Raw genomic sequence first — 24405 nt, forward strand, 5'->3', positions numbered from 1 at the left:
CATGTCATGTTAAGCTACTGGGATTCAGACATGAACATGAAAACAGGATCTGATCATCAAAGCATAAAATTGGTCACGTCCTTGTGACACATCTGACAAGACAAAATATCACATCCTAAAGTTTACAGATTCCATAATTTTTCTTGAGGAAGATAACTTTAAAATCCTTAAAAGTTGCCATGATCACTTGAACATAAAACTATGACAAAGGTAAGATTGACAGTCCACAATTTTATTTAACGATGTGGAATTTATTCGACTTTCACTTGAAAACCATATGCATCACTCATACACAATTTTAAGAACTTTTGTGGAATTTATTTCACTTTCCCTTGAACATTATAAGCATCACCTATACAAAATTTTAGTTACCTATTATATATATATATATATATATGTTCCAGACCATATGAGTATTTGGACCGTACGCGTACGGTCCGGACCGTATACGTATACGCATACGGTCCAGTACGAGCTGACCATAAATGTTATTTGATCATATGGGTTAAATTGAAACAATCTTTATTTTTAGTTTTACAAATTGTTATTGATAATTTATTATAATGAAATAGATAAAATGAACAAACGAACAATTGAAATTAGATATTTGTTTAATTGTATATCTGAATCCTATTTCGGTACTCTCGCCCAAGGTGACACAATTCAAGTAACGTAATATTTTTAACATTTGTATGTGTGCAGTTCGTGCATGTTCTTTTGCATTTGAATTTTTTTGGTAAGGTTGCTTAATATTCTATAACAATTGAACTCCCACATTATGTTTACTTCCGATATTTTCAATTTCAGTGTTCATAATTCAATTAATGTATTACTGATCAACATGCTTAATACAAGAAATTAACATATTTAATTAGCGTGAATTAAAAAAGTTAAAATATAAAGTTTTTGTTTCAATTACAATTGAACTTTTTTATATTAATTTGATAGTTAAGTAATGTTGATCTGCTATATGCATTTGTATCTAATAAACTTTACCATATTTTAAATATTAGTCAGACCGTACGCGTACGGTCCGACCGTATGAGTATTTTGAAAAAGTACGCATACGGTCCAAATACTCATACGGTCTGGAACATATATACATGTATGTATAAATATATATGAGTCTGAAAGATTGTGTAACAATACCGATAAATAGATGGAAAACAAAACACTAAAAAGTGTTGAATATCATTGCACAAAGATGGAAAAACTGAACAGATGATATAAATTATACAATAATTGCAAATATTTCGGCTTAACAAATGGCCTTCTTCGGTGACAAAAGTTTTAACAATAATGATATATAATGTATAAGGTGTAAACATAGATCAGTAATAATACAGGTAAGTTTTGGTCGATTGATTTTAATCCAAAATCCTGAATACAATAATATAAACACTAGACTGTAAATTTAATTATTTCTTTCTATTGATTCCATCTGGATGGAGGACACCCAGTGTTTTTATCCAAAACTTCTCCCGATTTTCTCTTTGCCTATTTTGCCATGTACAATCCTGTTCGATCACAAGGATATTCATGTGATCAAAATCTTTCAGATTGTGATCTGGTAACCTCAGTTACCTGAAGTGTTGGCTGACAGGAATATACGTTTTTTTTGTGAGGTCACTCCTGTGGCCATTGAGGCGTTTGTGAAATGGCTGCATAGATTCACCAACATATTGGAGACCACATCTAGGACACTCAAGAACGTAAATCACGTTTGAGCTTTTGCAGTTGACATATATATATGGAAAATCACAAACACCACCTATCCACATATATCTTCTTTTGCATTGATTTAACACTTTTTTTAGACTCAGGGCTATTAAGAATCATTTTGTAGACATCTGTTTATTGTTCAATGTTGAAGCCTGTATATTGACCTCTGGATGTTTTTGTTTATTTATGATGTTGGTTTGGTTTCTCCAAGGATTTGTATTACTATACAAATCCTTGGTTTCTCATAGCTGTATATCATACATTTCTCCTAGTTTGTACAGAAATACCCGGTACTGGAATTTAGTTGGGTTGAAAACTGCTAGAGCAGTGGTTGAATGCAGGTCTCTAGTCAAAAGCCCAAAAATATTACATTTTCTCAAAAGGTTGAATGAAGAGTACAAAGAAAACACATGTTTAATGCAACAACACTTGTCACATGCAAAGGCCAGCAGAGGCAGATTTATTGGTTTGCGAATGGAGATGAAGTGGGGGGTGCACAGAGCCGCCCCTAAGGAGCTACATTCATGGTTAATCCATACCTTTTTCCTGTTCTACTTCAAATGTTGTCTAGTTGGAGGTTTCTTTTCAAAATCTGAAATTTAGATCTGACATAAATTGTGACATGGCAAAAAGAAAATTGACCCAATTTGAAAACACATCATTTTAATGCTGATATTTAATATAAAAATACCAAATTAACTGTATCAGTTATGAAATCAATTGCTATTTATTAAATTTACCTGAAAAAAAAATTAAGTGAGAACAGTCTGTCCATACAAAATTTTTCAGTATTAAATTCTAGCGTTTTATTTTCGGATATTCATAATCCACTGTCGTTAAAGATTACTTGTTATGAAAAACAAAACGACGTCAGTCATGATGATGAAATGCCTGAGGAGAAGATTAAGAGATGGGAAAATGAGCAATTAGACACCTTTATTAGTAACATTGATAGACTTAAAGTAAATGAAATACTAGCTCAATTAACGGAAATGGTTGAAAATACAAGTGAAAACTCAATTATTAATAAAGTTGTTGAGGATGTATGTCATTTACTTACTAATGCGGCAAAGTCTACATTCGGCACATTTACTAAAAGACGTAAGCATACACAAAATATAAAAAAATCAAAACCATGGTTCGATAGCGAATGTAAGGAAGCTAGAAAAAAGTTTCGGTCTAGTAGACGAAAACTTAAGCGAAACCATACTGACGACAGAGTGAATGAAACAAAGAAACTAGAAAAGAGTTATAAGCGAGTAATGGATAAGAGCATTCGTAAACATAGAAAGAAAATTAGACACAAGATAGAAAACTTAAGATCGATTAACCCGAAAGAATACTGGAAGATTTTGAACGGTGGTAAAAGGGGAAACAATCCATGTGTACCTATTAATATTTTGTTTGATTATTTTAAGAACTTAAATTTAGGAAATTCTGAAGATGAAGAGATTGTTTTAGAAAATCAGAACAATGTAAATGATTTAAATGTTATATTAAATTCACCTATTACAGAAGAGGAAATTGAAAAATCTTTGAGAAAGTTAAAAAATAATAAATCCTCTGGTGATGATATGATTGTAAATGAATATTTAAAACACTCTTTTAGTGTTATGTCACAGGTGTTTGTGAAACTTTTTAATATTATATTTGACAGTGGAACTATCCCTGAAAATTGGCTTTCTGGAAATATTATACCTTTATTTAAGAATAAAGGTAACAAACATGATCCTAGCAATTTTAGACCTATAACAGTTATAAGCTGCTTTGGGAAATTATTTACTTCTATTTTGAATTCACGTTTGAATAAATTTTCTGATGATTTTTGTTTACTATGTCAGAATCAAGCTGGTTTCAGAGAAGGTTATTCTACTACAGATAATTTATTTGTTATCTACATGCTTATTAGTATCATGAAAAATAAGAAAAAGAAACTATTCTGTGCATTCGTAGATTTTGCTAAAGCCTTTGATACTGTTTGGAGAAAGGGTCTTTGGCATAAATTACTTGTGAATGATATTAACGGTAAAATGTATAATGTATTTTTAATATGTACACTGGTATTAAATCTCGTATTATGTATAATGGTGAAATGTCAGAATACTTTTCATGCAATATCGGTGTAAGACAGGGTGAAAATATGTCTCCTTTTTTATTTTCATTGTATTTGAACGACCTTCAACAGTTTATTGAAGAAAAAAATGTATGTGGTTTAAATTGTATTACTGATGAAATAGAGAATGAGTTTGATAGCTACTTAAAACTGTTTGTGTTATTATACGCAGATGATACAGTGTTATTTTCGGATAATGCATCCGATCTGCAGTTGCAATTAGATATATTCTTTGAATATTGCAGTACCTGGAAATTAAAAGTTAACAAAAGTAAAACTAAGATTATAATTTTTTCTGGTGGTAGATTACCCCAAAATATTAACTTTATATATGACGGAAATGCATTGGAGATAGTCAATGAATTGACATATCTTGGGTTGAATTTTTCAAGAACAGGTAGCTTTATGAGTGCTAAGAAGATTTTAGTTAGAAAAGCAAATAAAGCAATGTATGAAGTATTGAAAAAGGGGAGGTTGCACAACTTGTCAGTGAAATCACAATATGATCTTTTTGATAAAATTGTGAAGCCAATTCTCCTGTATGGGTGTGAGATTTGGGGTTTCAGTAATACTGATATTATAGAAAAAGTGCACCTAAAATTTTGTAAATTATTATTAAACCTTAAGAAGTCGACACCCAATTTTATGATTTATGGTGAACTTGGTATTTATCCCATGTCTTTATATATACAGCTGCGTATGGTTAATTTTTGGTCAAAAATGGTTAATGGGGATGATAACAGGATTGCTAAAATACTATACAAATACGTGTTCTTGAAAAATTCGGACAACCAATTTAGGTCAGATTGGTTGAAATGCATTAAAGATATATTAGATAACTGTGGATACAGCAATATATGGTTGTCACAAGGAAATTTTAATTCTAAGTGGTTGGGTATTAGTTTAAAACAAAAGTTATTTGATCAGTTTCAACAGAAATGGAGAGCTGATATTGACTGTTCGCCAAAAGGTTTGGCCTACAAATTGTATAAACAAAATTTTGAATTTGAGGAATATCTGAATATTTTAAATGATAAAGATAGAATAACATATTGTAGATTTCGTACGGGTAACCATAAGTTACCCATCGAAACTGGTAGATGGAATAAGATTGAGCGAAACCTTAGATATTGTAACTTATGTCATTGTAACGAGATTGGTGATGAATTTCATTACACTTTGCAGTGTAGTTCTTTGGCAAATTTTCGAGCACAATATTTGGATACTTTTTTCTTGCACAGATGTAACATACTAAAATTTGAAAAACTATTTCAGTTAAAAATTAAAAATAAGTTGAAAAAGCTGTGCAAATTTATCAGGGTTATAACTTTTCAAGTGAGTCTTCCTGGTTAATCACCACTCTTCTTTACTATACTGTTTATCATGTATTATTTGATATTTTCATCTCATCTTGTCATGTGTGTTTGTGTTATGTTATATGACTTTTGATGAACTTCTTTGTACCATTGTATCTTTATGGTGTTTAAGAAATAAAGAATCTTGAATACATGTTGGCTATTGGAAGGCAGTTTTCACACATGTTTCATCCTTTTATATTTGTTTTGTAAGCAGTATACAAATGGAGCAAGGAAAATCAGACACTAAATTGGCCTAAATATGGGGCAATTTCATGTTAAAAGATTTAATTTAAATTATCAGAACACATTAAATGGTGTTTGTAACATAAATTGTATTTTTTCTTTTGATGTTTTAATGCAATAATTCGCTTAAAAAGTGTGTTTACGGAAAACCATGGTTTATTATATGCAAATTGATGTTGTACCATACTTTGCTAATTAAATATGCAACTCAACTAGAATCTAAAGGAACGAAGGCGAAGCTTAGCTATGGTACAAAATATTCATGTTCATGTTATTCCATGGTTGAAGCTCCACCCTTTTTTTTTTAAAGGTATCTGCCTCTGAAATATTTAGGAAACCGAAAAACGTAAAATGTCAAAAGATCTTCATTTGTTTTCATTTATAACAAAAACAACAAATCATGCGTACCACATCTTAAGAACCTTTTTCAAACTATATACACTACCAATAATTTACCTATACTTTTTTGGTACATTTCTACCCTCGTGCATATCAGTACTGTTAGGAAAGACTGAAAACTTATAATGTTATACTTTCAATGAAATCAGTACTGATTTTGTCAGTACTGTTTTAGTACTGATTTTGACAATACTGTTTCAGTACTGATTTTGTCAGTACTGTTTCAGTACTGATTTTGACAGTACTGTTTCAGTACTGAGTTTGTCAGTACTGTTTCAGTACTGATTTTTTCAGTACTGATGTTGACAGTACTATTTCGGTATTGTTATTTTCAGTACTGTTTCAGTAGATTTGGTGTTGTTAATCTTTTTAACTTGAATGTGTATTGTTTCAAAAAATATTTGGAACTGAAAACTTTTAAACTCGGTAAGTATAGTATGCTTCATTGTATATAATAATTTGTGGCATATTTTGTATCTTTTGTAGATATCTCTGATTAAGTGTTTATCATTAGAGAAGTTTTTACTATGTGCATCTCAGTACAATTGGTATCCAAATATAGGTTTGATAATTCTGTGACAATATTATTATTATCCTTTTTTAGCTGGTTACGTTTTTCTCTTAGACTATATCACCCTGCTGCGCAGTTTTTTTTTAGCGACGTGAACATGACCAAGGAAAATTATCAAGCTTACTCTCGTCTATCGAAATACTATTGAAGCGAAGGAGAAAACAACAGAAATGAAGCAAGATAAGCAGTTTATCGGATTTTACCCATTAGGAGCACCTGAATTCACTCCCGGTTTTTAATGGAGTTCGTGTTGTCTTTTATGTATTTTTCAAAGTGTTGTTGTAAATGCCCTTTTGTTTTGTGATTCTTTGCTTACTTCTTGATTTTGGTTGTGACTGTCTTTAAGTGTTTATAAAAATAATACGCATTAGGAGCACCTGAATTCACTCCCGGTTTTTAATGGAGTTCGTGTTGTTTTTATATATATGTAATTTTCAATGTGTTGTTGTAAATGCCCTTTCGTTTTGTGATTCTTTGCTTACTTCTTGATTTTGATTGTGACTGTCTTTCAGTGTTTATAAAAAAAAAATACGCACTCGACATCAGGAAGATTCACACTGTGGTTCGAGGCTGATATTTTACAGTATCAATTGTATAATAGCGCATAATTTATATATATATCAAACAAGATTAGAATCTTCAATACTGTTCATTTTTTGGTATTTTGCTATTGCTTAAAATATGTTGTAATTAATGCAGTTATATGTTACTATGTGAGGCAATGCATTATAATCAACACAAAACAATCTTCTGTATTACCTTATTTTTAATCATAACTGGAATTTCTTTTATTTATCATAACCATTTTTTAATATATAATAAAACATTCAATGTCATACCAACATGTGAAGTTTGTGGCAAAAATCTCTGTCATTTTTACGCCCCTTGGTTATTTTATGACCCTTTAAAGCTCATAAATAAAACAATCAAAGAAACAATTAGGATTGTTACGAGTTGCCTTAATTTTGGAAAATTACTAAAAGTTTCTTCTTTCAAATCTGAAAAAAAAATTAATTAAAATGTAATACTACAATTTACTACCATTTCCTTTGCGAAAATTCAATTAAATTGCGAAAAAAGTGGGGTGGGGTGGGGTGTTAATTAAAGAAATAGGAATAAATATCGGCTACACAAATTTGCGAAAAAAAACATGTTTCTTTTTGCGATCAAATAGGGTACACCATCTACGCTCCCTAGATCCGCCACTGTTTAGTGTTTTATCTTTATAATTGTGTTTGAATAAATAATCTAACAATCCAATTAATAAAATAACGGAAGAAGCAGTTTGTACGAAAACTTTAAATGTATAAAAATGATAAATATGCAATTTCAATGAGATAAACAACCTGTAAAATTTGATTAATTTGTATGATACCTTGAAAACCAAGAAAGAAAAAAACAATTCTTACCGTCATTAGAATAATGATTTAATCCTTGTCGCAGAATCCGACATTTTGTTCACTTTGATGATATTAATGAAATTACCTGCGTATACGATCATACACGGGGCGCAAAACTAAAAATCGGGAAAATCTGACATTTTCTATACTTTCTGCAAATTCTGGGGATCTATTAAATTAATGGCATACAAGCAAGAGGCGCAAAAGGGACTTGCGCGAGCTTCTATTTTATTGGATAAAACTGTAACGTGATCAATTTCCAATAAAAGTTCAAGGTCTTCAAGCTGTCAATCATTTTATTTATATTACAAATTTTATTTACCATGTGTCTTACTCATTAACATATTTAAACAAACTCATCCTTCAGATTCGTTTGTTTAAATATGTTAACTTGTAAGAACCATGGTATATATAGTACTTGGAATAGGAACCCAGAATTTAGTCCAAGTATACGTCATGAGTAAACATGTTGTTACAGCGACAACTAGAAACTGGTTCATGTGCAAACCATGTTTAGTTATGTTTTCAAGCAATATTGTGCAACAGGTTGGGTGGTTGACATTTCTAACTGTTCTAATATAAATCATCTTGGTCAAAGAAACAGTTATAACTTATTTTTATATTTCTTTTTACAATTTTCAGAAAGCCTGTAATATCAGTAGTTTAAAACGGACACAGGAGAGAAAATTTACAGAGTTTTACACATCTATTTACTTTCAATTCTCATACAGCCTCTCAGATATATCATACTTTCACAGCTAAACAAATAAAATAACAATGTAACAACACTGGCCATGTTATTTGATCAATAAATAATCATAACATCTTTTTTCTAATAAACAAATTTATATACAGTTAATCACCCTAATGCCTGGTTATCATTAAAGCTTTATTCCATTACTTTCTAAGACAATTTTTTCTATTGATCCATATCCATGTAGAATCAGGGATGAAAATAAGGTTAATAATAAATTATTAATAAATCAATAGTTTTGACAACAATTTGGGTCAAGCTATAAGATGGAAGATGAATACTGAATGTAATAGCAATAATACTGTGACTATACAGGGTTTTTGTATCACTATAGTATTTATGTTCTTGGAGAAAGTTCTACAAAGACTCCATTATCTGCTCTCATTATAATTTCTCCTATAGCACACATTTCTTCTCTTTTCTGTGTTGCTTTAACATTATACCTCCTTAAAATGGAGGAAATCATTGCCTTCTCCTCTAACATAGCAAACTTTTGACCTGTAAAGAAAAATTAACTATGATTATCATAAGATAGATTGATTTATTGTTGATTGATATAACAATGTCCAGTGGCAAATATTCCATGTATAATCTTAACAAGAATACATTAAACATAATTCCAGGAGGTATGTTCTGCAAAAATAATTGACCTGGATGAAGGATGGAATTTTGTTATTGCCACTGGAAAAGAGGATATGTTGGGTAAAGGGGGAAATTTTGCCTTGTAACAGTCATATAAGAACAATAGCAATTGTCATTTGACATACAGAGTTATGGCACTCTACCTAAACAAGGCATCAGGATACTTGTCTGAATTTTGACAGGACATGACAGCATATTTTTTAAATGTTTTTAAGTGATGATAGGTAAGTCAACGTATATTTTTGTTCTATTCTATTCATCATTGAATATATAGTATCAAACAAATATATGTGAAAAGTAGCATAACACTGGAACTTGTCAAAAGACCATGATGTCCTACAAAATATATCTGCATCATTATGTTAGAATCTTACAATGTCTTAAGTTTTCGTGAACATCTGATGTAACATAGAGGAGGAGTTGTATCATCAATCTGTGAACAGAACTGTATACAACCAGATGCTCCGCAGGGTGCAGCTTTATATGACTGCAGCGGTCGAACCCTGAACAGTTGGGGCAAGTATGGACACAACATTTAAGCTTGATACAGCTCTGAATTTGGATTGTAATTAAATAGTTGACACAGCATAGGCTTCTGACTCAGAATGAATGTGGTCTAAGAACTTAAACTTAAAAACTTAAAAATTTTAAATTGGAAATTTACCTATTATGGTCCAATATCCAAAATTTAAATACATGGTTAGATTCTGCATATCATAGAACCCCAAGATTTCAGTTTTTGATGAAATCAAATAATGTTCAATTTTAGACCCTTTAGACCTCAATGTGGACCAATTTGATAACCAGGCCCAAATATTAAAAGTCTAAATAGTTGGTTAGATTCAGCATATTGAAGAACCCCATATATTCAATTTTTGTTGAAATCAAACAAAGTTTAATTTTTGACCCTTTGGACCTTAATGTAGACCAATTTGAAAATGGGACAATACTGTGCAATTGAATATTTCTTGCTATTGCGCAATACTGTGCAATTGAAAATTTCTTGCTATTGCACAATATTGTGCAATTTGATATTTCTTGCTATTGCACAATACTGTGCAATTGAAGATTTCTTGCTTTTGCGCAATACTGTGCAATTGAAAATTTCTTGCTATTGCACAATACTGTGCAATTGAAGATTTCTTGCTATTGCGGAATACCGTGCAATTGAAAATTTCTTGCTATTGCACAATACGTAACATAATAATTTTGGACCCAGATTTGGACCAACTTGAAATCTGGGCCCATAATCAAAAATCTAAGTACATGTTTAGATTCAGCATATCAAAGAACCTCAAGAAATAATTTTTTGTTAAAATCAAGCTAAGTTTAATTTTGGACCTTTTGGACCTTAATGTAGACCAATTTGAAAACAGAACCAAAAATTAAGAATCTAAATACATGGCATATCAAAGAACTCCAATAATTAATTTTTTCATTCAAAATCAATCCCAACTTTCCTTTTGTGGTCATAAACCTTGTGTTAAAATTTCATAGATTTCTATTTACTTATACTAAAGTTATTGTGCAAAAACCAAGAAAAATGCTGATTTGGGACCTGTTTTTGGCCCCTAATTCCTAAACTGTTGGGATTAAAACTCCCAAAATCAATCCCAACCTTCCTTTTGTAATCATAGACCTTATGTTAGAATTTCATAGATTTCTGTTTACTTATACTAAAGTTATTGTGCGAAAACCAAGAAAAATGCTTATTTGGGCCCTTTTTGACCCCTAATTCATAAACTGTTGGGACCAAAACACCCAAAATCAATCCCAACCTACCTTTTATGGTCATAAACCTTGTGTTTAAATTTCATAGATTTCTATTTACTTTTACTAAAGTTAGAGTGCAAAAACCAAATGTCTTAGGACGACGACGACGCCAACATGATACCAATATACGACCAAAATTTTTTAAATTTTTGCGGTCGTATAAAAAGAGGGACAACTCTTGGCTTAGAAAACAGACCATAATGTCTTATTTATATGCTTATCTTCATGTTGGAATCATATTATACTTCCATAATTATATGCATGAAGAGCTGACAACTGTATGTTTTCATGCCCCCCGTGCTTAAAATTAAGGAACCCAGTTATATGATTTGACAGACTGAACAAATATTGTTTTTGACCATAACTACTTCTTTCAAAAGTATTTTAGGAATCTCTTTTACAATAATGAGAGACAGAATTGTTAAAAAGAAAATAGGAAAATTTCATAAAATAAACAACTTACCTATGCAGTTTCTTGGTCCAGCAGAAAAAGGTACATAGCAGTATGGATGACGGTTTTTGATATTCTCTTGTAAAAATCTATCAGGATCAAACTTTTCAGGATTTGGAAAATATATAGGATCCATATGCAAAGCAAATGTTACCAATATACATGTTGTTCCTTGAGGAATAGTAACATCATCTATTAAAAAAAAATATATAAGTAAAATGAGAATGATAAATCTACAAAAATAACCTTCAGATGTTTATAAAACATTAGTCTGTATGAAAAATTGTCAATTTGTTCAAATATGTAAATTTCTACATGTTTATGGTGTATTTGTGATATTTCTAGTGACCTTTCTGCACTTAAGTGTCGAAATTTTAGCAACTGGTTCATTTCTTAATTCAATTAACATAATTGTCAAATCATTGAACATGTTTACTTCTTTTGCAATATCAGGGTCCTAATAATGTAACTTTCAAATCTCCTCATTTGGAATGAAAATCAAAGTAATCAAGAAAAGTGTCTTGACTCTTATATTTCAGAAAACAACTTCATAAATGGTATTTTTCCTTTTTGAAAAATAAAAGAAAAGTGTGAAATGCTTAGCTTTATATTACAACATAGAACAATACCATTTTTTGGCAATTTTCAAATAGAAGGAACTACCAAACTTTCATGAAATACAAATGTACCATTATATGGAAATAATCATTTGGAGATCATTAAAAATAGAATCATCCCTTCATAACTGATCAGGTGGAACACATGTGGAAGTGGCATATTTTAAAACAAAAGGGTGAACAGTTAGTTGATTTATCATAAATTGGAATGTTTGATTAAATTTTAAATAAATTTATTTACACATCCAACAAGTGACTGAAAGCAAAATGTGCGAAACATTAAACCTTTAAAACTGTATAATTATACAATGTATAAACTTACCTATGACTAGATCTTCTGTTGTTGTTCTTCCAAAAAATGGAACTGAGGGGAATAATCTAAGTCCTTCCTACAATAACAATACTAAAATAATGGGAGATAACTCATCTTTTTCAACATTAGCAAATTAATGCAGAATTTAACCTCATTTAAAGGATGTGTTAAAAAATATTTGATAAATTATGCAACTTAAATAAATAAATTCTATGAATTATAACACTGTTTAAACTTCTTCAGTCCTCATCAGAAGATAAGTGTCTTTATCTTAAAATATGTCGAACTCTAAATTGAAATTTTAGAATTTTTATTAAATGATAAGGAAACTATCCAGGTTAGGTCCCATTAATATTTGCCACAGTATACCTTAAAACAAATTCAAAGATTATGTTGGTCATTGGCTGTAAAATTCAATATTAATTCTTATAACAGAGAAAAGGACAAATATTAGCTGTATTTGACATCATGTCACATAATATGTGAAATGATGCAAAGACAGTCACCTCTTAAAAGAGGGACAAAGATACTAGAGGAACAGTCAAACTCATAAATCAAAAATAAACTGACAACGCCATGGCTAAAAATGAAAAAGACAAACAGACAAACAAATCTATAAACAATAGTACACATGACACAACATAGAAAACTAAAGAATAAGCAATATGAACCCCACCAATAACTGGGGGTGATCTCAGGTGCTCCGGAAGGGTAAGTAGATCCTGCTCCACATGTGGCACCCGTGGTGTTGCTCATGTTATAAAAAATACGGTAAATAGTCTAATTCGGTAGGACACATTCATGAAAGGAAAGGGGATTGTAGTTACAATGTAAGGAACATATTTGATATCATCTGTGAAACGGTTATTCCATAAGGGTCAACCAACTCATGATTGCATATGTAAAATTTACAAAGTAACAAAAGGAAGAGTTATTTCAAGACCTTCATTCCATGTTTGCTTGTTTAGCAACATTTTTTTCTGTTTGAAATTTCAGGGTCCACTAGGTTACCTTAGTTTTCTTACTATTGCACATAAAATAGATTTAGTCAATGAAACCTTCTGTATGGGGATCATATTAAGCACCCACTGATCAAAATGTATATTTCAAACAGACTATGTGCTGGCAGATACGTATAAGTAAGTAAGTAAGTATATCATTTATTATAGTGACATGTGTAGTATATATAATATTACATAATAAGAATACAATATTTAAATAAATTTACACCCGTTGGACCTATAAGTCACTTTAAACCTAATGTTCAAATTTGCATTACGCAATGTGATAATAATAATAAGTATAATAATATTGGTCAGTGAAAGCATTTAAAAAGGGGACATCTTTAGTGCCTAGTTCAAAATTAAGTGAAAAGACAATGTACTTGAATGTTTGTTAACAATTTAGGTAAGTTATATTAAATCTTGTATATTGACACTATCCTCAGTTAGAACAATTTTACAGGAAATGTGGCCTCTAGTGAGGCATTGACAAAAAACATTGTTAAATTGTGCACTCCTTGACTATTTTTCTTAAGTAACTATAGTTACCTTTATAACACATTCTAAGTACTTCAATGATTTCAAGTCTTTCATGGTTGCTCTCCTGTTACTGTCACCTATAAAATATTTTGTTTTATTAATTTCACTGTGGTGTGACTGTGGGGCATATTTTATTTGTTTATAAACTTGAAAAAAATCTTCTCCTCTGAAACAACTTTTATCCAACTTGTATGGTCCTTATGATATTTAGAATAAAGTAATATTTTTGTTGTTGTCCCCACAAACCAATTAACATGGCCACTATGATAGAAAATTGAACATAATGGACTAAGTTTATATCCTCTGTTCAGTGTTGCTTCAAAGTGCTGTGTTAGCACTTAAAACTTAAACATTTTGTTATGTTCTTCAAAGAAATTTGTTTAGATGAACTGTTAAATTTTACATACCAAAAACCTCATCTAATTCCTTGTGAACCTTTGCCTGCACTTCAGGATGTGCACCAATCAGATGCATAGTAAAACTCATTGCTGCTGCTGTTGTGTCATGACCCTGAAATAAACCAATCAAATTACATTTTAGACCAGTACACAATAAAATGGTTGACAAAATCCTTCAAAGACTTATCATTATTTTTTTTTAAATTATTCCAATGGTACATTCTTTTCAATTTTTGATTATTTACCTTTGGCCAGTGAATAACACTTTGAGAAATGAAAAGGATTCACAGGGAAAAAAACAATATCCATTTTGTTGTTGTTCATCTTTAAATATCTGTAAATTTTTATTTATGACTTGTGCTATACAGAGAGGAATCAACTGATAGATTATTTATTGAATGTTGGATGCTTAATGTCCAGTGACAAATATTTCAGGCAAGTTCAGGATAATAGAGATTAGATTATTAGTCATAAGTAATTGTCCCGTTTCAAGTAACTGAATTCTTAAATTTTATTTCATAGTCTTAAGTGCACAACTTTATTTTACCTCAAACATGAACGTATCAACTTCTTCTCTGATATCCAAAAATGACAAACTTTCACCTTCAACTGTAGAACATAGTAGCATGTCCAGAAATGCCAAACGTTTCTCCCGACTTATATATGATGTTTCATCATCATCATGGTTTTTCAGAATATCCTCCATTGTCAATCCATCTGCTTTTTTCTTTGAAAATTCTTCTCTTTTTTCAGTTATAACCTTTTCAAAATTTTAATTAGGTTTTAGTATTAAGCTAGTTTTTACAAGTAAGCTAAATCTTACATTAGTTATAAATCATAAGACATTATCAATTGCATTAATTTTTCTCTTAGAAAACTTCAATACAGGAAACAAACAAGAATGTGTCCCCAGTACATGGATGCCCCATCCCCACTATCATTTTCTATGTTCAGTGGACGGTGAAAATGGGAGAAAATCTCTACTTTGGCATTTAAGTTAGAAAGATCATATCATAGAGAACATGTGTACTAAGTTCAAGTTGATTGGACTTCAACTTTTTCAAAAACTACCTTGACCAAAAACTTTAACCTGGAGCAGGACAGACGGATGGAGGAACAGACCAGCAGATTAGAAAACATAATGCCCTCTATTATCGTAGGTTGGGCATAAAAATACAAAAAGTTGCATATATAATCCCTCAAATTATAATAACTATGAGTACAGATATTTAGTGACACAATGGAACACAGAAAGAACGTTAAGAATCATCATATACTATACAACAATACATGCTGCCTGGTAATTTTGTTTTTCCTGTAAGTCTAGAAAAGAAATTGTGGTATGATTGCCAATGAGACAACTCTTCACAAGATACCAAATGACACAGAAATGAACAGCTATAGGTCACCTTACAGACTTCAACAATGAGCAAACCCTATTCCAAATAGTCAGCTATAAAAGGCCAAAAATCACAAGTGTAAAACTATTCAAACAAGAAAACTAACGGCCTAATTAATGTTCAAAAAAATGAACGAAAAACAAATATGTAACATAGCAATAACGGAATACTACTGAATTACAGGGTCCTGATTTGGAACAGAATGTGGGTTCATTTTATGGCATGTTTATGAAATGAACAGTTCAATCAGAAATTCCCAACATTATAAATCAATCTTACCTTTCCTGTGAAACCATGTAAAATTTTGAGTAATTTGTCATGTTCTTTGCCTGCTCCTATTGTATTAAACAGAAAATCAGGCCAATACCATGGAGATCTCTGTCTTGTTAAAATAAGCTCTGTTATTCTGCAATAAAAATAATATAGAAAATCGGATTTACATAAAATTATTCTATACATTAATTAAATTGCCCAGAGGGTGCAGCTTGACAAGACAGTAGAGGTTGAGCCCTGATTAGTTGGGGCTTGTTGGGGCTTGTTAAGACACTACATTCAAGCTTGATACATAAAATTTATAAATACTGCATAAGATTAAGCATACCAAAGAACCCCAATATTTCAAGACTCAATCCCATTGAAATAAGTCTGAAATAAGCAATTCAAACAAAAATTGATTGTCTTTTATCTCTTTTTGGCAAATAATTCCCAAGAAGATAGATAAGGCCACAACATTTAACATTCCTTATGTGATATGGAACCTTGTACAATTTCATACAAGTCAATTGCTTATATTATCTGAGAAGCAGATCAAATCAGGCAACTTAACATAGACCTATTTTCCATTAAAATGAGGTAAAGGTCAGTTGAAACCTACAAGACAGAAATTTACTCCTTACAATTATACCATACACCAAATATAGTTCACCTACAGCATTTATGTCTTCTTTCTGCAATATAAAGCTTAAAACAAATAGTTTAAGTTAAGCCTCCTGATAAGCATCCCTGGTGTCTTGCATTCAACATCTGACCTTCCTAGCAGACAAGACAAGAAATATACTTCTAGAAATTTGTGTTGATGGCAGATCTTAAGTGCAGGAACTCCGTTATATATACTGTGACATATAAGGACTTATTTTTTTTTTGTCGATATACAAACTGAGAAAAAGATGAATTGAACCTTATTTGGAACTTACTTGTAAACAGCTTTGACATAATCTGAATCATCATCATTCTGTGCATTAATTGTTCTTCCCATGGCCGTCTCTATAACAAAAGAATATAACATTTAAAGAATTGCCTTTTTTCCCATAAAAATACATAATGTGCATGTTAGGATTTCTGGTTTCTGGATAACTCAACTACAGTTTTCATATCATCCTCATTGTTAAGATAATGATATTAATGACTACAGGTACTTTTTCAAAGATATATTAAGCAGATCATTATTTACTGCCAAAATGCCTGCAGATCTAAAGATGGCACATTAGGTCATAATATCTTATAGATCAATTTTTGTCAAGTGTTTTGTATAAGTCGACCAGAACAATATGTATCAGGATAAAGGAATATAATAGTTAGGACAACTGTTTGATTTTAGGAGAAAGAAATGACAGAATAATTGAATGGGGGATAAGGCCAGTAACACTAGATGCTCTGGTCACTTTGTGGTGGGAGAGGGGCAAGGGGCACACTATCTTTTTTTTTATTAAGTATCTAAATCTGTAAATTTCTACTCAAAACTAATCATTTCAATTGAAAGTATCCTTGATTTTACATGAAATGAAATGAATGTACAGTATGTGATCAGATGGTCCGAGACCACAATTATTTCATAGTGCATTTCTTTTAGAACATAAATGAAAATAAAAAAAATCCCACATGCGCTTTCTCAAAGAAATTTTTAGTGTGTTGTACTACTTTTGGGACAAATTATATAAAAATTATAAAAAACTTCATCGGCTCTAACTCAAAATATGGACAATTTTATGTTTAGGGCGTCTTGAAATCTTTTGACAGCTTCCGAAGTGCTAATTTTTAACCTTTTTCAGCTGGACCAAATCACTACTTTCCTATAAAATTCTGGACCCATATTTTTTTAGTGTAATTTCACCTCACCCCCCTACTTGCAATTTGAGGCATTAAACATGGAGAAAGAAATTTGGAAGGGGTATAAAAATTAATGGCAAGTAACCCACTGTCAACACTAGGGACTATATTCGTGAACAACGAAAATCAAGAGACGACAATTGTGGTCTCGGACCAGATGTTGATTACTCATGTATTATCACACAGAACAGTTACAATATTTTCTTCATCTTGTTTGTTTGTGAAGGATAAACAGGCTATGTAATGCAAAGACAATGTAATTATTAAACATACCACATATGATATCCAAGGCACATAAAGTGATATCATTGAAGATATTAAAAGATCCATTCTTCCACTTTCCTTCCAGTTTATTCATCATGACATCAATTTGATCATTAAATACACCCATGAAATCATTAAGGATCTTAAAGTGGAAAGTTGGTGTCAGCATTCTTCTTCTTGTCTTCCATTTTGTTCCAGTACTAAAATATAAAGAGAGAAATTCATATTGGTCCACAACACTAAAATACAATGCTTTAAGGATTCTTTTAAGGTTTCAGTTTTGTTGAAATCATGTGTGGGAATTATTTACAAAACATGTGATACAAGTGGAAACTGTCAATGAGTATAAAAATATTATAATCAAACTAATCTCTGTGAAAAATTGTGTTCTGGCAAAATTCTTCAACACTGTCATCGTACAGTTTTAGCATAATGGACAAAAGTTCTCAACACACTGAAAATTTTAAAACTTGCTTAAAACCTGTAAATTTATATATTACCTTTTTCCTTTCCCTTACCTTGTTAATAAGCCTGTTCCTAACCAAGGATGAAGAAATCTGTATTCTGATGCCTTGTCTATATGTTTACTACTGTTTAATAATATCTAAAATTTAAGTTACAGAAATTATAAATTAAATTGGTATTATTCTAGTAGGTTTTTCCATATACACTGGATTTTGAATAAGTCACTGCACTAAACGTCACACTCTATTAGATGTAATGTAATGATAAAATGTTTGATGTACTATTGGTTTTGGTAAATATTTTTCGTTAAATACATTGTTTTCCCATCAGAATATGCAATTACTGTCTTTTGTTTCAGTAAATATGCCGTTTAATTGACTGTTAAAAAACTGATATTCACAATGGCTGTCACAACACATGTTTAATAATAACTTATATTTTGTGGTACTATGCATTATTATAAGTTTCAGATCATTTGGTTGAGAAAAACTAAAGTGAGATAACAGAAAATAATTTAGTGAACATACCATATTTATTCTATTTAAAGCCCCCCTACCGAAAATAAACGCCCCCATTTTGTAGATAAAAAAATAAAATTGAAACCAAAACATTACAATATTGCAAAGACATCGACCCGGTCACTCAGAAAAATGAAACGAAAAATCAATAATGCCCATGTTTTAATCCACTCCCATAATCCAACACAGTGTGTACAAGTTCCAAAAATAGATCTGTCAGTTACACAGTACGCTGTTGAAATTATGTTCCATTGATGTGCACGCTTGTTCATTCGAAAATTTTAACAAATTATTTGATGAGGTCACATTACCGATAAACGCTATTGATAGATTATGGAGACAATAAGAAACACGTGTATGTTACTATAGTCTGTTTCAACAAAATTCAGGTACGAAATTCGTTTCTCTAATTGACACCCCTCTTTCGGAAATTGTCTTCGCCCCCGGGGCGTTTATTAGAATAAATACGGTACACGACAGATGGCAAACGGTACAGAGAATGGTAACACTGAATAACCCATTTGCGTATTATGTAGCGGAATGTGCATTAAAAAAGATGGGAAACAGAATCATTAGGTGTTGAAGGCTCAGTTTTTCTAAAATACATAAAGAAGTTTAAAATGCATGAACAATCACTTCACAACCAAATTTCTTCTACAGGAGTAATGAAAATGAAAGGAAATTTGTGTTATTGACATTATGAGTATTTCAGTTTTGTTTTAGTTTCAGCAGGGGATTAATAGTAACCCACACTCAATCTAAGTACAAGTATATGTTATATGTACAATACAGAACATACATTGTACATGACACTGTGTTTAAAGTACCTCACAAAATTCAGGCTTGTAAACTAAGATCAGAGGTAAACCCTCGTACAACCAAAGTCTGAATATTCCTTTTTGTCTGTAGTCTTCACAAAATGTCTGCAACTGTTGATAAAACTCTGAAAGAAATACACTTCATCATTTGGAAATTATATTACAAATGTACCTCACAGTATTCTGCTTTGTAAATTCCAACCCATGGAATTCCTTCAAATAACCAAAGTCTGACAATTCCAGATTCTCTATAATCCTCACACCATTGCTGCAATTGATTATAAAACTCTGCAAGATAAGTTTAAAAGCAAATAAGCAGGTGCCCCTAGATCATGTGATACACCATTATTGTGCACCTTGAATTAATTGCAAGTACCAAATGGTACATTTAAGACATTTAACCAGAAGTAAGTGCAAAGGCTCTGAAGAAAAGCATGCATGAGGAGTACCTATAGGCTTATAAAATTGTGTCAAATATAAATGTTAATAGTACCATAACTTTATAAAGAGTCAAATATCCAGAAAAATGTTAAAATCACAATGAAATCTTTATTTATCGATCACAACAGTATTAAGTTTGTAGTAATTTAACCCAAGCACACTAAACCTAATAAAACATTCTTTTATTTATCTGATGTTGAAAGTCCCATAACTCTGGAATGATATCAATTTTTTTTTAAACAAGGTGTCAATAAGTACAATACAGAACATACATTGTACATGACACTGTGTTTAAAGTACCTCACAAAATTCAGGCTTGTAAACTAAGATCAGAGGTAAACCCTCGTACAACCAAAGTCCACCAATTCAAACAATTGTGTAAAATTTCCATTAAATCAATCCAAGCAAACTCAAGTTATGGTACATGTGAAAAGTTTGAGGGTATCAACCCAACTATACTGGATGAAGTGTGCTATGTGCGATCTAAGTCCAGAGAGTCTAGAGTGTCAAAGCCAAAAAGACAAAATAAAATTACACGAGAATTGGTTAAAAAACATAATTTGAGATTTTTGTACTAACAGTTGATGGAAAGACAATGACAGTTCCTTCTGCATATGACATGTTGTCGTTAAATTATCTTCACTTTTGGCACGGTAGTGTACTTGGGGACAGGACAGTTTAAAAATTAAACGAAGATCTCTATATCAAATATATCAGTAACCGTTGTGAATAAGTAAATAGCAAATACAAGTTAATTGATTGATATTTGTGTTCATATAATACATAAAAATGCATATATAATTGAATTAAGAGAAACAAAATAAATAATTTAATTTGGAGAAAAAGGGGGAGGACTAAAAGGAAATTGTCCTAGTACTTGTTCAGTACCTGTATTCAAATATATAAACTAATCTCCTTATTTGAAAGTCCTGGATTTAAATTCATTGAGATGCAAACTCAAATAGATAACTTTAGCTCATAGTTAACTTGGCTTGCCATGTGCAAACAGTCATTTTGATATGATGAATATTAAAAATCTAAAGAATGAAAGAAAATTATAACTATAGGTAAAACACATTGCATCTACCAAGACTAATGTATAGTGGAGTTGTTATTCTTAGTTTGTAGCAGTTATGCTGGCATGTTGTATTTAGATTATGATAAAACATAAAACAAATGTTCACCTTGTCCTAGATTTTAACCTTTATATGTACCTTTTCTATCTGTCTTCAACAGTAGAGCATTTCCAAAGACAGGAACAGCAGGAGGTCCAGGGAACTTATTTAATTCTTTCCTCAGTTTTCCATATTGCATGTACCATATGACTGCCAAAACAATTGTGGCTACTCCAACTAACAGTAGTGCAGCTACCATTTTGAACAAGTAAACAAATTAAGTCACATGGTTAGCTTACAAATATTTACAGATAAGGGGGTTATCTCAAAGGTATTAATCATCATTATTTTAACAAGTGTTACCAACCAATAGAGACAGTATCAGAAGTCCATTACTACCAGTACAGACTTCTGATAGTATTGATAAAAAATAAATAAATGTAGATTTCTGTATATGTTCTATCAAATGAGGGTCTGGATGGTGGATCTTCATTTCTTGAATTTTTTAAGGTCATTTTCCATTTTTCTCCATTCACTATTTTTGCCAATTATTCTCTACTAAGGGGCGTATTAGTAAACTGAAAAGTGTGTGTGTGTGTGTGTGTGTAATAGGGGCAAACTTTATTGGGTGCCTAGTAAAAAAGATCCCCCCCCCCAAAAAAAAAAGTTGCCCAAAAGTGGAAGGTGGAGATGGAGGGATGGAAACCAGTAAGATAGGTGTTGTTAAACTTAAATGTCAGAGGGTAGATTTAGTAAAGGACTGGCCCCTCTTCATATAAGATAAATACCTAGATTTCTTTTAAAAGTATCCCTCCAAATACTGGCTTGGCTCATATAGTTTTGAAAAATTGCCTTAAGTTCTCTAATGACAACATTTTAAGAAACTCTTTGCAACTGTGTAATGCTCCTTGTCTAATTGTTGCAATAGAAGATTGGTAATATTTCAGGGTGACTATGCAGTATGGGTTTTACTCATTGTTGAAGGCTGTACAGTGACCTATAGTTGTTGATTTCTATGTCATTTGGTCTCTTGTGGAGAGTTGCCCCGCATCACTTTGTAAAACACCCTGAGTGGACACTTTGGTCAAGACATTTGACATAGTTTGCCACCCGAGAAGTACAACACATTTACAAAGGGCATTCTGTATAGATATGCAGTCAAATCCCGTCAGAATTAGGATGGAAATCTCATGCCTTGTGAAGAAAACTTCCACGCCTGCACTTTCTACATGTTAAAGAACAGTTGCAAATTAACAACTCTTGTCTGTTTTCAAGGTGAAATTCTTGCCGCTGTTAGTATAACTTTCAAGTTGACCAACTTTGCAGAGGCTATTTTAAAATCAATTGTTAGTTCTTCTCATCTTGAATATGCATAAAATATATTCCACTGTATGAAGCAAACAACAATCAATCAATCAATCAAACCAGTTGTTTATCAAGTTCAGATAAAATGCATTTCCTATTTAAAGAATCCAATACCTTTAGTGGTAGGTATGCAGAAATGACGGTTAATTTGAAGCCACCAAAAATTCAAACTTACTGCGTTTTGTGGTAATAAGCATTGTGTATAAGTTTCATAACATTTGGTTGAGGCAAACTTAAGGGAACAGAAACTAACATTTTTTTATTTTTTTCATTTATAAAGGGGCATTTCTCTAGAACAGTTAGAGTGACAGTACCAAAACTTTAACTTGATCTGTATTTTGTGGTAATAAACATTGTGTATAAATTTCATAACATTTAGTTGAGGAAAACTTAAGTAAGAGAATTGAAACTAAAAATTTTGAAATTTTTCCATTTATAAAGGGGCATAACTCTAGAACAGTTGAAGTGACACCACCAAATTTCAAACTTGATCTGTGTTTTGTGGTAATAAGCATTGTGTAAAAGTTTCATAACATTTGGTTGTGGCAAACTTAAGTTAGAGAACGGAAACCAATTTTGGGAAGTACGTACATACGTAAAGACGGACAAGTGTAAAAGTGAATGCCTTTCTGCCACAGCTGGGGCATAAAAAGTCATAAAACAAGGCTTTTATATTGATTAATTATTTACTAGTAACAGTCAATAACAGTGTTGTCATCTTCATCGTCATGGACATGTGACCCAGCATAGAGTAAAATATCGTCCAATAAAGAGATAGGATTTCTGTCATACTCATCACAAGTTTGTGAAAATGTTGCCAATTTCTGGTCAATATCTACAAAGAGCAGCCAGTCAAGCAGGTCTTTTTCATCTTTATTTCCTTGTTCAAAACTTATGTCTTGGTTTAATGTCAAGTCAAACTTCTGCTTTTTACAATTTGAACAATTTTCCTCCCCAGAATCTTTGTCAAAGACCATATCTGTTAACAGATTGTTTTGTTCAATAAAATGTTTCATGTTCTTTGTTGTGTTCAAGGCTTTCTGTATAACACTTCTGTCAAAGTCGTCAGTCAATGAAAATAAAGATCCGAGACATCCTGAAGCTACCAGGCACTTTATTTTTGATTTTGTTCCATTCTTCTTCAACCCGCTATCAGAAGAAATTGAAGATGAATTATTTTCAACAGTGTTTGAAGGCAATGTCACTTGCGGATTATCACATTCAAATAGTTCTTTGTTAATATACTGATTCCAGAAATCTAAAACTTTGAGTTTGACCTCCCAGTCAAAATCCTTGGTCATGACATTAGACATTAATTTTAGAAGAGACAATCTACTATTGCTGGAGAGAACTGAGTTATCTCCCCATAGTTTTGTGATGCAATCTACCGCTGATCTTCTTACAAATGCTTCAGTGTCTGTTGAACATGAATTCTCAATCCTTGATGTTACAGTGTCCTAAAAATAAATATGAATAACTGTTAAAAGAACAAAACAATACTTGAGTCATTCCAGGTTAAAACAAATTTCAAGCTGATTGAACTTCAACTTCATCAAAAACTACCTTGACCAAAAACTTTAACCTGGAGAGGGACAGATGGACAAATGGATGGACTGAT

The 24405-nt window shown here is 31.5% G+C and overlaps 2 protein-coding genes across 3 annotated transcripts in view; both read right to left on the minus strand.

Annotated features, from left to right (window-relative positions):
- Window positions 1-8468: 8468 nt before the first annotated feature.
- Window positions 8469-21762, minus strand: LOC139488024 (cytochrome P450 4V2-like). 2 transcript variants are annotated; one of them, XM_071273339.1, is made up of 12 exons: window positions 21522-21762; window positions 20039-20154; window positions 18584-18669; window positions 18075-18265; window positions 16889-16958; window positions 15975-16101; window positions 14843-15055; window positions 14305-14407; window positions 13907-13974; window positions 12366-12432; window positions 11439-11618; window positions 8469-9058 (listed from the first exon to the last, which is right to left on the minus strand). In XM_071273339.1, exons 1-12 carry the CDS (start codon window positions 21679-21681, stop codon window positions 8898-8900), a joined length of 1542 nt encoding a protein of 513 aa, XP_071129440.1. In that variant the 5' UTR covers window positions 21682-21762; the 3' UTR covers window positions 8469-8897. The 2 variants fall into 2 exon arrangements, with proteins under 2 accessions (XP_071129440.1, XP_071129439.1); XM_071273338.1 differs by lacking the exon at window positions 20039-20154 and adding an exon at window positions 19876-19991 and having other exon boundaries at window positions 21522-21757.
- A 1692-nt stretch (window positions 21763-23454) lies between these two features.
- LOC139488023 (uncharacterized) overlaps window positions 23455-24405 on the minus strand; it is a 93038-nt gene continuing 92087 nt past the window's right edge. Inside the window, exon 10 of the mRNA XM_071273337.1 lies at window positions 23455-24244. Within this exon, the coding sequence (XP_071129438.1) occupies window positions 23477-24244 (768 nt within the window). The 3' untranslated portion in view covers window positions 23455-23476. The remainder of the gene's footprint in view (window positions 24245-24405) is intronic.

Source organism: Mytilus edulis, chromosome 9, assembly GCF_963676685.1.
Source record: "Mytilus edulis chromosome 9, xbMytEdul2.2, whole genome shotgun sequence".
In the NCBI taxonomy this organism is placed as follows: domain Eukaryota; kingdom Metazoa; phylum Mollusca; class Bivalvia; order Mytilida; family Mytilidae; genus Mytilus; species Mytilus edulis.